Below are 16462 nucleotides of genomic sequence, written 5' to 3' on the forward strand. Positions count from 1 at the left end.
GCTCCAGAGACTTTCTGGAGTATAGTCCTGAACCAGAGAGAAAGTAATCAATCTGATAGATCCTGGTCTTTGCTGTCTGATAATTTCTTAATTGGGAGCAACTCCTGGCTGGGACTGAGGCTGAATCAAAAAAAAACCCCAAACATAATAGGGCTTGGTTAATGCATAGGCACCAATCCAATTTTTCTGTGTGTGTGATCCATACTTTTTTTACAGTAATCCAGACTAGACTGTCTTCAGGCAACTGCCCATTCAGAAATGTAAAACCAACATGTGGCTTTGTATAATAATGTTGGTATTTGTTAAGCGCTTACTATGTGCAGAGCACTGTTCTAAGCGCTGGGGGAGATATAGGGTTATCAGGTTGCCCCACGTGAGCCTCACAGTTAATACCCATTTTACAGATGAGGGAACTGAGGCACAGAGAAGTGAAGTGACTTGCCCACAGTCACACAGCTGACGAGTGGCAGAGCCAGGATTCGAACCCACGACCTCTGACTCCCAAGCCCAGGTTCTTTAACACACAAAGAATTAGATTGTGTCTACTAACTCTCTATTACTGGTCCATGCACTTTTGTACAGTGCTCTTTAAGTGCTCAATCAATACCCTGAGTGTCATGGGATTTTTTGGAAAGATTTTTATAACCCTAGATTCTTTAACATTACTATTTGTGGCATTATTTAAGTTTTACTTCTGAGAACTCAACTCGTTCTACCATCCAAGAAAAGTACACAGCTTTGGTATACACATAAATATACCCTTTTCTTGCAGGGCAGAATGAATAAGCCTCTTGGAAGACAAACAAAAATGATATGTTTTGGATTTAAAATGGAAATCAATTCAGAGCCAAGTGTCAGGGAAAAAACCATCCAATTAATTTACCTAGATTTAGTTGGAAATATTCTACCGCATAAAGCAGTAGAAAAGGAAGAAATATTTCCACTGTGGATAAAACAAAGAGCACACATGTGTGACTTCAAATAGAATTTCTGATACAATAAACAAATTTAATAATAATAATAATGTTGGTATTTGTTAAGCGCTTACTATGTGCCGAGCACTGTTCTAAGCGCTGGGGTAGACAGAGGGGAATCAGGTTGTCCCACATGGGGCTCACAGTCTTAATCCCCATTTTATAGATGAGGTAACTGAGGCACCGAGAAGTTAAGTGACTTGCCCAAAGTCACACAGCTGACAAGTGGCCGAGCTGGGATTTGAACCCATGACCTCTGACTCCTAAGCCCGTGCTCTTTCCACTGAGCCACACATTTACAAATTTAGACTGTGAGACCCAGGTGGGACCTGATTATTTTCTATCAACCCCAGTGCTTAGTACAGTACTTGGGACATAGTAAGCACTTAAAAAATAACACAATAAAAAAAAAATCCCCTTGGAGGACTAATCCAACTAGATATACTTCAGTATTGCCGGTTGTTTCATAATTCACACACGAAACAGTTTGGAGAAACTTCTTAGCAAAAATTGTTTCCCTCTACGTAAAAGAAAATATTTTGTTGATGCAACTGATATCCCACTACAGTAGGATCTCAACTTGTAGCAGATTTGCACTTTTCTTCCAGTTTATCCTTCTTATTTCCAGAATAACAGTGTTGTACACCGTACACAGACATTTGCAAAAGGCACTTATCAAGTTATATATCTGTCGCTTAGAAGAGATCTGAACTCAGAATAGAAATGTTTACCTGCGGCCCGAGCTACCACCTGTTCTAGTCCCCACCTTGACCCTCTTAGCTGGGTGTCCTTTGGGGCCTGAAGGGCTTCAAAGCCCTACTAAAAGTATACCTCCTCTAGGAAGCCTTCCCTGACTACCCTCTCACCTCCCCACCCAATTCACGCTTCTTTAAGCATCATCTTAGTCTTAGTCCATATCCCCATGTACTTTGTTACTCATCTCAGCCCCACCTCGACAGCACTTATGTTCATAGCTTAATATTCTGTTGCTTCCCCTCTAAGTAGTTTTTTTCAACTTCTGTTTTCCCCACTAGATCATAAGCTCCTCGTGGGCAGAGACCGTCCCAACCAATTCTATTGACTCCCCCAAGTGTTTCGTACAGTGCTCCGTATACAGTAAGCGTTCAAACAGCACTGATTGATAAAACCCAGGATTTCTACCTGCTTCCTCGAACCAAACATTTTCCTACAAAAATATTAAAACTGCTTTGATATTATCATATAGAAGAATAAATGCACTTAAAAGCAATTCATAATAAAAGCCACTCGAGAAGCTTGATTGAAAAACATATTACTGTTATAAATGGGATCTTTACGACTGACAACTGCATTCCTTCTATGCTCTGTAGCGTGGCTCAGTGGAAAGAGCACGGGCTTTGGAGTCAGGGCTCATGAGTTCGAATCCCAGCTCTGCCACTTGTCGGCTGTGTGACTGTGGGCAAGTCACTTAACTTCTCTGTGCCTCAGTTCCCTCATCTGTAAAATGGGGATTAAGACTGTGAGCCCCACGTGGGACAACCTGATTCCCCTATGTCTACCCCAGCGCTTAGAACAGTGCTCGGCACATAGTAAGCGCTTAACAAATACCAACATTATTATATGAATTATTTGTAATGGTCACAAATCTTTTGATTCTTAGGCTCAAAAAGATGAAATCATTTTCTAACAGACCGATTCATCATCCATTCTGGTTGACCCTACTTATGAAAACGACTGAAATGTACTATCTAGACAGACACTTAGAGATAGGTAGACAAGCCTACATCTTGCATTTCTTGGCCATATGTACTGATATGGGGTGGGGACTCAGAGACATGAGAAAAAAATTAAAAAGCCTACAACAAACACAACGATCATTTGCTCCATTTTTGAAAGCTTAGTTTTCTGATTACCTAAGTGACACACAATACTTACTTCCAATAATTGTGGAGAATAAACCACGTGATTGATATATAGTGTAAGAGTTTTCTTAAAACTCAGTTATCTCTTAGCTCTCAGAGACTTGGTGGTGATTAATAAACAGTGACTACAAGAAGCAGATTCTGGGGAACAGTATTTTTGGCATGACTGGCTTTGAGGAACCTCAGAATAGCCAGAGCAACATTCACCCTCTAGGCTACAAACCTTGAGTTTACACCATTTTCACCAGCTTCTCTCATATTTACCAGTGTCACAGAGACAACTATACTGATGCACATGAATTGGTGCTGATGCTGGGTAGGGCCTTGGGTCACATTTTCAATTACATATTTATTCATCCACTATATTGCATTTCTAGGCTGGGCTCAATGCTTCAGACTTTGGATTTCTCCTAAATTACATGTTTATGCTTCAGCATGTAGCCAGTGAGCATCAGGTGCCTGAAAATTTGATGTATACGTAACGCATTAACGTTGCAAAAGATGTGTTTTGGATGACTGCCAAAGATGGAGAGTTGGTTCACAAAGGAAAATCCCATGTAATAAGAACGAGTCGGCTGAAGTGCTCAACAATCTAACCAGCTTCCTGGAATCTATAATCACCGACTGCATTATTCTCGCTAATCAACCACACAGTTTGGAAAAGAAGCAGAATTACATTTCCATCGTTGATGTGGCGATGGAAAATGGAAAATCACCGAGGATTAGAAACTGACCATTTGACACGAAGCAGGTGTACAAACTGGAGATGTACAAGTTGTTCCCATCATTATCTCCATAAACAGTGTGGTCCCAAAGGCACTGAAGAGGAACTGTGGCTATATGTGAATCCCTAGAAGACTGATGAATCAGCCTCTGCCTGCTGCTGCTGCTGTTCTCAGAGTCATCTCCAAGATTTTACATATTCCAAGAACTGAGCAAGTGGGACAGCTGTTTGGGTCAAAGGGGGCCTCAGCTGTCACTGGGAAGGCTGCCCCAGCCCTACTGACAGCAAAATGACAACAACAATAATTATAGTATTATACTAACGATGGGCCAATTCCTCTATTGAATAAACTACCCTGTGGGGATCACTAATCTACCCTGGTCATTTATGAAAGAAGAAAGATGGATTCAGGATGCCAGAGTCCTACTCAGGAAATCTCCTCCTTTGGGGCAATAAATGATAGATTATTGCCCAGAAAATGATTGTAATTTATTTCATCTGAGTGAGCACAGACCTCCCAGAGAGCCAGTTGCTCAATTTCACATATCAGCATGCATGCTCTCTCTCTTTCCCCATACATTTTAAAATGCAATTCCCCATTTAACCATCTATTTTTGTCAATTCAAGTTAGAACTTTTTTCTTTTAAGTACGCTTTTCACTTCTCTAAACTTAACAATATACACAGGCAGTTCATCAGCGGCTTGACAGTATCATAGATCAAATACCTCCTTCTTTGATCTGATCTTTATAGAAATGGCAGTTTAAAAACAAAATCAATAAAATGTACTTTTACTTTATTGTGTCTCTTGCATGAGTTTATAACAATTTAACAAGTTACCCAGGGAGCAAATAAAGTTCAGACATTATTGGCCAAGCAGAGAGCTAGTCAAGACAAGGCCCAGGCAAGAAGAAAGTCTCGTGGTAATAGACTTTTTAAGGCTGTAGTATTCCTGTGGAAGAACCAATGTTTTCTTATATATTTTCAAGAGGGAAGAGTATTGTTACATCCCAATAGTGGGCCACTCTAAGAACTCCATTCCTCCTCCCAATTCTGAGAATGGATAGGCTCTGTACCATAACCTAGGGGCACATGCCATGCCAGGAGCAGAGGAAGTCGCAGGGAAGCCGGTAGTGCCGTGGGATTGGAGCGGCATACCCCTGCTTTCAGGGGTTCTGTCATTAGCAAAATTTGACCCTCCTTGGTGGGTTCAAACTACACTAAAACAGATCCCTCAAAATACCAGAAAATGAATTATTTCAATGTGTTTACCAATGTGTCATCTCAGAATGTCCTGTAATATGTCATCAGTTAAAAAGACTCCACAGTATCCTCTGAAGTATACTTTCTTACCAATGTAAAACTCAACCTACATATTCAAATCCTGGACGGAACATAAATACCCCACCATAAAGAAATATTGAAAATGAGACAGGTCTGCAGAATTATCAGATGTTGATATATATTCATGATAGGTATAGCTGGGAAAATAAAATGTTTATGAATAAAACATTGCGTAACTATGCATGAATTCAATTTCATCTTCTGAAGCTGGATTACTAATTCTCCTGGCACTCTCAAAAAAGAGAAATGTAACATTCTCTAATATGAACGGTTACTCTAACAAGTGTCTTTCACGTTTTTACAACTCAAGAATCTACTTGCTGTTTCTCTTTGATGTACAGATGTGAAACATTGAACAGATCCACAAAAATCACTCCCCAAGTCTTGCAGGAGGTGCCACTTTGCTAAATGAAGAATAAGCAGCAAATTTCCAACCGAGAAACATAAATGTCCAACCAATGCAATTAAAAGTCAAACATGTGGAATGCCAGTGCTTTGCAATTGAGGCTAATGAGGAAGCTACTTCAATAGTATTACACTGAATCCCTACGCTCATTACCAAAGGTAGGATGCCACACACTTGGACCCGAGTGCAATTCATGCCATTGCATTTCTCAGGATGGTGTGTTTCATGGATAAAGAATTCCAATCCCAACAAATAATGATGGAACAAAAAGCAAGTCACCTCTTTGGGACATCGCAGAAAAAAAGAAGTACATAATATAAAATAATGAGAAAAGCAGACAGAATCCTCTCCTTGTGACAATTCAGCAGTAGGAAAAATTAAGTTTTCACCCACCTGGGATCTTTCTGAATGCTATCGATGGAAGGCGACCTAGCCAGGGTCCCCTCCGGTGGAATGGCAGGCCCGGATTTGCTGTACGGTGATTCGACAGAAGGACAATACTGCAGCTGTCGATAGGGGTCTGCGTAATTGGAGGCAGGGCCTGCAGCATAGCTGGCCCTCTGGAAGGTCGCCGTTGCATTCTGTGAGCCGTGTTGACTTCCTGTGCGCTGTAAGGGGACGGAGTCGACACCGGGGGAAGATGGGGCTACGGCAGGAAAGTAGGGACAAAGTAAAAATTTGAGGACCTGTTCACAGAAATGATTAACCAGGTCTAGGCAGAGGAAAAATACAGACATAAAAACAGGGGTTTGAAAAGAACGAAAAAAGAGAAAACAGCATCATATATACATTGGGCACGTCAAGGTGTTGTCAATTATAAAGCCTAAGTCATCTGAGAACTAACCATGGGGTTCAGAAGTAAATGCATAGGAGTCAATGGCATGGTTCCACATTTTATGTGGTGACATGGCACCCAAACCTTTTAATAGGATACAAATTCGATATTACATTTCCGCAGTATATCGATTCATTTCCCCAACTCAGAAACCATGCTTACATGTCTTCACTCTCTGTTATCCCGTCTCCTCAGAAATTGAGAATAACATATAAACCCAAGGGAATTTCAAAAGGCCTTCCTTTCTTCTTGAAAAATACAATTGCCCATTTCATACTACACTAATTATCACCAATACTAGAGGAAATTAGATTTCAGATATGCCAGAGTCAAATTAAATGAAGTGAGTGAGCGCTTTCACACCAATCGAGTGAGATTAATTCAAGAACTAGAATCACCAACATCTGGGGCTGTTCTAATTTAAGACAACACATTTACCTTTTGCTTCCTTCATAAGTGAAAATACACACCTTATAGCCAATGTCAAGATAAGATCAATTGTAATGAGTTAGTTGTACTAAAAAACAATTAAATACTGACTATGAATCACACAAACTCCAGTGAAATTCTAAGTAGTATCACTTGGTTAAAACGGCAAGGCAAAGGTAGTATTTCTCCCCTTTGATAAAAATGGGGAACATACGAAAAATTAAAACACAAATAAAATTGTCACGGTAGACTAACTGTAGAAGAATTTGAAGATAGACCAACTCAAAACAGATGAAAGGAAAAAAAATCTAAACGCAGCCAAGTTTTATAACTTTGCTCTCAAGACTTTTTAAAAAAGGCATTTTCCCACAAATGATGGTTAAGGAAAACTGATATAAAATAGCTCCACAGCTCTCTCTAATTAATTTTCAAACACCCCTTAGAAGGGAGCAAGGGTGATCACCATGCCCAAGTCACTCAGGAATTGGACGCCTAAAAATATGTTTATTTGAATTTACCTCTATAAGATTAATTGGATTTTATATAGGCACTGAAACTGTCAGCGTGATTCTCTCTCCCTTGCATCCAAATGTGGAAACAAAGCTGGAGAAGCAGCAAAACAATGTCAGCACAAATCCCAGGGCCCAGATGTTTATGGGGAAACAGGAGAGAGCTGGGGAATGGGGACTCCCTCCCACCCTTGCTAAGCGCTATAGACCATGCCAAAGGGACCTCTCTGTAGCTTTAGGTAAGCCTACTTTTCTTATTATGAAAGAATAATCCAAAACCCCTGCTGCTGATGCCTTGGAAATATGGTTTACAATTTGGGAAGGAGAGGTTAAATTAGCTAGCATGGGGACAGCGTAGAAAATACTGTATGTATTAGGTCTAAGGTTAGGAAAAAGCTCAACTTTCATTATAGAAGAACACTGATAAAATGACAAGACAAACAAGGTGAGGAAAAAGGGCAAACCCAAGGCAACTGGAATTTTGAAAAGAACTGCATGGGAAATTAGGGAACTGAGACCTGAAAGTTTTTGTTCACAGTCAAGGAGTAGGGATTTGACTGAAAGACCAGAGAGGAAGAGGAAGCAGAATAATACCTTCTTATGGGATTTTGAGCTGAGAAGAGAATGATACACTGAGTATGAACAAACTGACCTCTTCCTCATACACACGGACTTTTCTGAAACACACACTCTCACACAGAGAGTACCTTCCTTAGGCTGATATTAGATAGCTGGTGTTTTCATTCCATCTCCCTCACTGCCCAGTTTCTTTTGACTCTTCCTGTAACAGAGACAGTAGTGTTTAATAAGTGCTTACTGTATATAGAGCACTCTACTAAGCACTGGGAAAGGGTATATCAGTAAATGTCTACCGCTCTTCCCACTTTTTTCTCGGCCATTAATCTCCTCTCACCTGGGTCCCACCACTCTTCTTCTAAGCTACTACGCACCCCCACCCCCCATCTCCATTTACCTGTATTCTAATTCATTTGAACTTTGATCTGTCTTCGATTTTCTGTCCCAATAATTGCTGGCCCTTTAAATATCCTCTCAGGGCCTGTCATTTCCTATTCTCACTTTTTCCTCTCTGCCACTCTATGCTTCCCTCAGTATTTCTATGTCTCCACAATCTTTTGCTCTATCTCTCTGTCACTGCAATTATTTTGAAGGATCTCCTCCCTTTTTATTCCACTCTTACCCATCTGTCCGTGCCTGCTTCGGACTGTCCCTGTCTTTTTTCAGCTGGTCCACTCTTCTCCATTCTCTCTCTTTCTTTCCCCCTCCATATAAATACACATATATACATATACACACATATACATACATATACATATAATCTATATGTGTGTGTGTGTGTGTGTGTGTGTGATTTTCTCCTACTACTCCACACATACATACATACACACAACCGTACATACAAACACATTTCCTCTTTATGATGTTTCTCTTACAGTTTCTCCCTGGCTTTCTGCCTCTTCTATATTCCTCTCTCATTTTCCTCTCTATTTTGATTAATCTGTTTTCTTTCTAAGCTGTTAAAACGGAAGGGAAAAAAATCAAAAGAGAAGGACATATTCACACACCTCTTGGCTTTTCCCATCCAACCCCACACCACAGCATATAGTAAATGTGTGACACTGAAGCGTGAAATCTGGGGCTAGGGCTATGAGCCTATGACTTTTTTTTTTTTAAAGGCAGTCTTCGCTGCAGTTATAGGTATAGGTGAGAGACTTGGCTGTGGGTTTTTCCTGGGCAAAGAAGGAAGCACATGCCCCTCTGACTGACTTTCTCATGACTGCGTTTCCTGGGTAGTTGTGGCTACGCCAGCTGTTCCAGAAGAGCTATAAGAAGGCTGGCCTCTATCAGGGGTGTTTCTGTACATCTCAGGTTTGTCTGGAAGCTGAAAGAGTGGGCTGAGAGTCCAAGACACTCAATGAAATGGTGGGTGTCAGAGTTTCAAAGGGCCCATCCAAGGGGAATGGTTGTGGACATGGGCACCATCCCAGGTCCTCTCCTTCTCCTCCTTCTTCCGTGGCCATGCTGGAAGGATGGATCAGGGTCATGGTGGAATGGGTGTGGGATTCGGCCCTGACTTCTAACCCTGAACTCCACCACTCCTGAAAGGGTCACAGACAGCATTGTGATCAGAGTGGAGCTGAGCCTTGGCCATCCTCTTCCCTCTCCTCTTGGCTGAAAGAGAAAGACCTTCTCTGGTCATTTCTAAGATCTATGTTCCAGCCCTTCACCTGCTTCCAAAAAACATCTTTAACACTTTAACAGAGTTCACAGGATTTGGGGCAATGTCTATCAGAGAGTTACAGGAGGCACAAGGGCACAGTTCTGCCCTGTTCCCCTCCTCTGCAGCCACCACCCCTTTTGATCCAATCTCCGAAGCAGGGTTGCTATACCCTTACCGCAAACCCGAGGTACACTCTGATTCTCAGAGTGGTGAGTTCCTTCAAGTAGTTTGGATGCTGTTAACAACACCCAACAAAAAGTACTGCATGCACGCTTTTACAGCTGGAGATGCTTTTCTAAAAAATGAACACTGGAACTCTAGTATCGAAAACATTTGTACCATTTAAATCACAACCCGACTCTCATTATTAACTGAAGTCTTAATTGTGGGTTAGAGTTAATGGTTTTCCTTCCCAGGAATACAAATTAAATATGATAGAATCAGCACTAGGTGCTTAGAAACTGGCATGGTATAAAATAATAAATTGCATGTAAAGTAATATTTCTTCTCAAACATAGAGGTCTTGTCTGTAAAGGACAAGCACAACTTTATATGGAATTTTTTGACCCCGGTTAGCACAAGGAGAACGAAAAGTGGCACACCAGGCAAAGAGGAGTGAAGATTGCCTCGTGTGGGTGAGACAGATGCTAAGGAGCCACATATAGCTGATCTCACTCAGATTCCCTGGAGCCCACTGGCTTGTCTGGCAGGATTTGGGACTTTTCTAAATCTGAGCAATCTCTCTCTCTCTGTTTCTCTCCCCACACCACATCTACCAGGGGTGTGTCAGAGAAGCAGGCCCCCAGAGGAGTGTGTTGAGTGGAGCAGTGTAGAGCTGCTAGCAGCTCTGGGTAGAAATTGTTGATTGGATGGATTCCCCAACCCAACAGTGGAACACAGAGGAATGCCTTCCTATAGGAGATAAAAAGGGAAATTGCATTATTTGAAACCAAAGCTCTTAGAACTTTACATGTTTCACTGTGGGCAAAAAACACTAGAGGCAAATCACCATCTCTGCTGTCCAACAGGTCTGATTCTACTGGGTTTCAGAAACATGGTATTTTGACAAAGCTGCAAAATCTAAGAATGGTACTTTAACTTTGAAAATTCCTTTTTCATGTTAAGACTGCTGGAAGAGTCTTGCTCTTTGAGTTATGAGACGATAAACTCACTATGGGCAGAGAATGTGCCTTGTGTCCATTATTGTTGTACTTTACTCTCCCAAGTGTTTAGTACAGTGCTCTGCACACAATAATTGCTCAATAAATACAACTGAGTGAATGAATGAATGAATACCAACTCTCTACTCTCCCAAGTGCTTAGTACAGTGCTCTACACAGGGTAAGTACTCAATAAATGCCAGTAATTAATTGACTGATTGTGAGTTGTTTTTGTGTAGGGACTCTGGAATCCATTCATCCTAAGGCTGGGGACGGTGCTTCCCCTTTTCCATTTACCTCCACCTTTAGGTACCAGAGACGCTAGTGGAGGAATGCTGAATTTGGACATGGCTACCAAGAAAGTAGTCATGTCATAGCGAAAGAGAAAACACTAGACAACCCAGGCAAGAAGAAGCAATGTTCAGGATTTAGAATACATGCATAAAACTTAGAAATGGCCCAAGAAAAACACATCTGCACTATCATTTTGACTCAAAACTTACTGCAAAATTTTTAAAAAGAAGTATGACTATTTGGAACACTAAATTAGTAGGCAAGGACAAAAGCTGAGATTTTCTTCTCTTTGGCTTTTGGGAAATTGGTCAATGAAGGGGATTTCTTTGGAGAATTCACTAAAAACCCAGGAATAAATAAGCAAACATTACTGCTGCTGGGTTTCACGCTAAGAGTTGCACACCAAATAGCAATTAGATCTCTCTCTAATATACTTCGAAACCAAGTATTGCTTTTAAGGCTAATAGCATTTTATTTAGTCCTTAATTTATAAATAGCCATTGCTGACACCAGAGGATCTCACCATCTCTGATACTCATGTGGATATGGGGCCATGCTGTGCCTTCAAAACCCTGATGTGGGGATTACGCTCAATTAATATTTTAATTGATATAAAATATTCCCCTAAATTTCCAGGGTAAATGACTGCTTCAGAGCCCTATGTAACATTTAGTGGAAGATGCTTGTACTTTAGAGAAGCAGGTTGGCCTAGTGGATACAGCATAGGTCCGAGAGGCATAAGGAACTGGGTCGAATCCCAACTCTGCCACTTGGCTGCTGTGTGACCTTGGGCAAGTCATTTCACCTCTCGGGGCCTCAGTTATCTCATCTGTAAAATGTGGTTTAAGACTGTGAGACCCATGTGGGCCAGGGATTGGGTCCAAACTGATTTGCTTGTCTCTACCCCTTGGCACATTGTAAGCACTCAACAAATACCCCAATTATTATTACTATTTAATTTTAACCTGGAGGGATACTACTAAATTAATAAAGTTCATAGTTATAAGTATTTGCTAGCATAATTGCTAGCATAATGCATAGCTTTTTAAAATTCCGTATGGAGTTCCACAAAACAAATCACAGCCACCGGTTTCTTAAAGAAAAGTGTAAAGGTTTAAAATAAATCTCACTCATAGTCACTAAAAAGGACATATTTAAGATGAATTTTTCCTTTGAATAAATGTTGCTTATGTCATTCCATTTATTTCATATTAATATTGAATTTGAGTCTTCTTTCCTTCAATGAGTGATGCCTTTGTCATGCGCTGAAATTTGGCCTTTGGAAATTTGGTTTCCAAGAAGGCAACAGAAGCCGAGAATGGAAGAAGAAGGGAGTCCGCCAATCTAAGGTGTCAGCCATATTGTTCCTTTGACTTCCTTCTCCCCGTCATCTTCCCACACTTTCCAGACAGTGTGTGTCTGGAAAATGGATGAAGCCACCAAGACCGGCTAGGAGTGGAAGTTAACTATTGCTCAGGAGAGGACGGTATCTTCACCCCTCATGGTAAAAGCCAACAGAGGGCCTGTTAACAAGAGCCAGGAGAAGGCATTAGCTTCCCGTGGTGTCAAGCTCACCAATTACTATTAAAACAATATTGTAAAGCACAGAGATTTTAAAAAAGAATGGTGACTGTGATTATTTTCAGAAACCAGTTACAAACCACCTTCCAGATGTGCCCTCTGGGGGGCTGGACTAAAGCAGGTTAGGGAAGTTGTGGGAGGAATAGTTATTCATTTATCCATAAATTTCAGATGAACATTGACCATGAATGACATCTGCATTGTCAAAAACAAAACACTAAAATAAATATTTTTTTACTGTTCTGTCTGTGATGTAGTCACATGTTCAATATATCCATATTCAAACATAAATGATATGACCACGCTTAATGTAAAACCTGTAATTTAGTATTATTAGGCAGTTTCTTTCAGTGCCTGGACCTCATTTAAAAACATAAAAATGGCTTATAAAATGAAGGCCTCTGCATTTTTTAGATATAAGCACTAAAATAGAAATTAAAAAATAATTTTCAATACCCCTGTCAGGAATAATGTGTCTGTTTAATTAAAAAAACATTAAAAGTTCTAATGACTGGGAAACATATATGGAAGGCAGACTTTGATCAGCACTACAAAACTTCAGATGGCACGAGGCACTTTTAAAAGGAATTTTAGTAGGAGAGGACTTACTCCCACCAACTGATCATGATAAAGTAACATTCATGGAAAGTAGGTCTCAGAAACTGACAATTTGTCATTTTCTCTCCCTTTTTGGGGCCATGGCACAATAGACAAGTTCATAAAATGATGGCTTTCTAGTTAGGTGTCCTGAGTGAGCATATATGAAAGATAACTCACCTACCCAATATATTTATGTACATTGGTGTATGGTATATATATATGTAATGGGTGTGTGTGTATACATATGTGTGTGTGTATATATATATATGTGTATATATGTGTGTGTGTATACAATATGTATATACAATATACAATATATACAATACATATATACACACACACATATATACACATATTGTATACACACACACACATCCATTAGAAAGATATTTCATTAAGGCATAAATCAACATTTTTGCTGTTTTCCTCCACCAACCCGAAGAGTAAAGTATCTTGTAAGAATGTCTTTTCTAGTATCAGAAAACACTTTGCAGTCCCTTTTCTTGTACATTATAAAAAGACCTGGACAATATTTATAACAATACAAACTGGCACAATAAAAACGGTACGGATTAGTATCACTTTCGCAGCTAAGTGACAAAATTCACCTCAAACTGCTGCTCGTTCTCCATGTATCCAGATGTTCAACTGCATAATACTGTCTCTAGTTGTCCACACATTCTGTGGTTATATCCGTACTACCTGGGTGACAACATTGGAAAATCCTGACTTTGTCAGAAAACAGAAAGGACCATTAGCCCTAGATCAAGGCTCTCTGACCTCTATGCTGTAATTTGGGCACCTGATGGAGAAACAAGGAATTCTGTTCCAGAAAGGCAACTTGTAGAAAATACAGCCAACATACCTGTGCTCGTGCGATAGGTGCCTGTGAGTGCTGGTTGCAGAGTGTCTCCCTGGCTCTGGCTGAGACTCCTCATAGGGGGCTTCTGATAGACTCTGTCTTCGTAAATAGGGTCTATATGGTGCTCTGGAGACTGCAGTGCCCTTAACTCAGAGCCAAGGTGGCTGTGCTGGCTGCTGTAAGATGCCCGCGACCCAGCTGCAAATAGATTTACAGAGGAATATTAAGAAGCAGCTACCGCAAACAGGACTGGTTTCATTTGAAATACATAAACAAATAAATCTTGAAAACAAATCTTTGGACAAAAAGAGAGCCCAAGAAAGAATTGTTAAAATGCACGGAAAATAACATGAAACGGCAGCAATGAGTCAAGCTAATCAGCTTATCGGCATCACCCAGCTGTCCCGCTGTTGCTCCAAAACCTGATTTGCCCATAAGGAGGAAAATATTTCAGGGATAAATCCATATTGGGCATGGCCAATAAATGGCATTTTCTCTACATAGCGCCTTACAGAAATCGCCGCAGGCTCTGGGGAACTCACACTGAAGAACTCAATAGGACAAGCAAAACTTACAGGGGAAACTGCAGAGGGTTAGGTGAAGGGGTTGGGCTGGAAATTTGGGAGGAAAAGAAGTTCAAGCCCACGAGCCATGGTGCCAGGCACAGATCTTCTCCATGTGGTTGAGAAATGATCCAGAATTTAATTCTCATCAGCACTTTTTCATGGATTCTCTATGTCAAAATGCTAGGCTTCCAGCCGTCTAAACCTCCAGAGGATGATTACATTATGCAGGTATTCCAAAAAAAAATTTTAGAGTTAAGACATCAAAAATTCTGAAGAATAAGGATTTTTTTCTGATGAGGAAGGTGCTTTGCTTATGGTCTTCTGACTCAAAGCCTACGTTTCTCCACATTTCACAGATTAATCCGATGAGCATAGGAAACTTAATCCGATGAGCAAAGCCGACTGAGGGCTGATGGGGGTAGAGAGAAAAATCATGCACAAATCTTACAGCTGCTTTGGGTGAGGGAAAAGGATAGGATAGGTAGGGGTTTTTTTTTTTTACCTTTTCCAACCATAAGTAATACATTAAATACATTCCTGTCAATCAAGTGGAGGTGCTGACAATGGGTGTTTTAGGATGGGGTGAGAGGTGGAGTCAACGACTCCAAAGCTCTTGCTGTCCTGAGCAACCCCCACCAATGTTAAATAGGTAAAAGATTTGATTTGCCTTGGATAGAGTCAGGACCAAAGAAGACTTTCTCCTTGAATACACCTCTCAAGAACCATCCCCTGCTCCAGAGAGACCTGTTTCCAGGGTTTTTTTTTCCTTCAATGAAACTTTCCTCAAATTTGTCCCCCAAGGGCTGGAAAAACAGCACATCCCAGCAGCCTCTGTTCTGTTACCCAGTCAACAATCTTCACCGGGGGATGCACTCTGAATTCCTCTGAAGAGAAAAAGGGATGAGGTTTAGACAGGAGCAGTGATTGCCATGATAACAGGAGTGGATTAATAAGTGATGACTAGGATATTCCCAGTTGGTTTTGGACTCCAAGATTCTCAAGGTGTTGAGTAAATTGTGCCCAGTCACCTAACACAGGAAGCTGGCTCCATCCTGCCTGAATGTTATGAGATCATTTCCATTGGGTTTTTATAAGGGAAGGTGCCCTATTTTGGCCTGGTCACGGATGTGGTTGCCACTGCACATTCAGGATAAGCTAAGCAGTATTGGGAGAAAATCATGGGAAGCTTCAGCTGGTTGAGGTTGTGTTTGACTTCTTTACTGAGTGGTCTGCCTCCTTAAAAGTATGCTTTTGACTCTAATTGCTGCTGTAGCATTAAGTGGAGTCAAACCACTTGAAGCTTTGAATTCAGGTTCTGGGAGGCACGAGCAATGGTGAAAATAAACAAAAAAGATCTAAATCTCTTTTCTAAAAGGACCAATCTTTGCCCAACCTATAAATATGCGAGGGCAGGAACTAATGTTTGTATCTCTATCAGTATACAAGCACCTTGCTAGATTTCTGCTTTGTTTTTTGTTTTTTTTTTTTTTTACATTTTGTACCATTTCAAAAGATAAGGTTTAAAGAAAAACAGAATCCAAGGAGTAAAAGCTCCACTTTATCTCCAAAGAAGTCATCCAAGCATTTCTATGACAATGATTGCCTAATGAACAGACTATCATCCAATCCAATACCATTAACCATCATCAAGAAGAAAGGATATCATTTCACACCCAAAAATGAAAACCACTCAATTAATCAAAACACAGCATTCATCAAGGAATGGTGGCTCGCAATGGCCTGTTGCAAGTTTTCTCTAATGGACCTGACTTGGCTCTGGTCATCCCATCTAGACTGCCAAATGAGTGCTTGACTAAGAAATTCTGGGTATTAGTGGGAGCCATCAGAGCACACATGACTTACTTTGACTGCTTTTCTGCAGTTTAGGTGAGTTTTAGGTGAGCAGTGTATAGCGTGGATTGCCAAAATATGTCTCATGTGACAATGCAGCTTCTCTGCCTAGGTTTGAGCACATCTTGGAGGCTCTTGGCCCCAAGTGTGCTGCTCCTCATGCTGACATCTCTGTCTCTGAATGCACT

At 40.7% G+C, this 16462-nt stretch overlaps 1 protein-coding gene across 6 annotated transcripts in view; it reads right to left on the reverse strand.

Annotated features, from left to right (window-relative positions):
- Positions 1-16462, reverse strand: part of CTNND2 (catenin delta 2) — a 471257-nt gene that overhangs the window by 195542 nt on the left and 259253 nt on the right. For all 6 annotated transcript variants that reach the window (XM_039910616.1, XM_039910617.1, XM_029053896.2 and 3 more), the window contains 2 exons: positions 13861-14055; positions 5742-5994 (listed from right to left, as the gene is read on the reverse strand). In XM_039910616.1, the coding sequence (XP_039766550.1) occupies positions 5742-5994; positions 13861-14055 (448 nt within the window). The remainder of the gene's footprint in view (positions 1-5741; positions 5995-13860; positions 14056-16462) is intronic.

Source organism: Ornithorhynchus anatinus, chromosome X3, assembly GCF_004115215.2.
Source record: "Ornithorhynchus anatinus isolate Pmale09 chromosome X3, mOrnAna1.pri.v4, whole genome shotgun sequence".
NCBI classification, from domain to species: Eukaryota; Metazoa; Chordata; class Mammalia; order Monotremata; family Ornithorhynchidae; genus Ornithorhynchus; species Ornithorhynchus anatinus.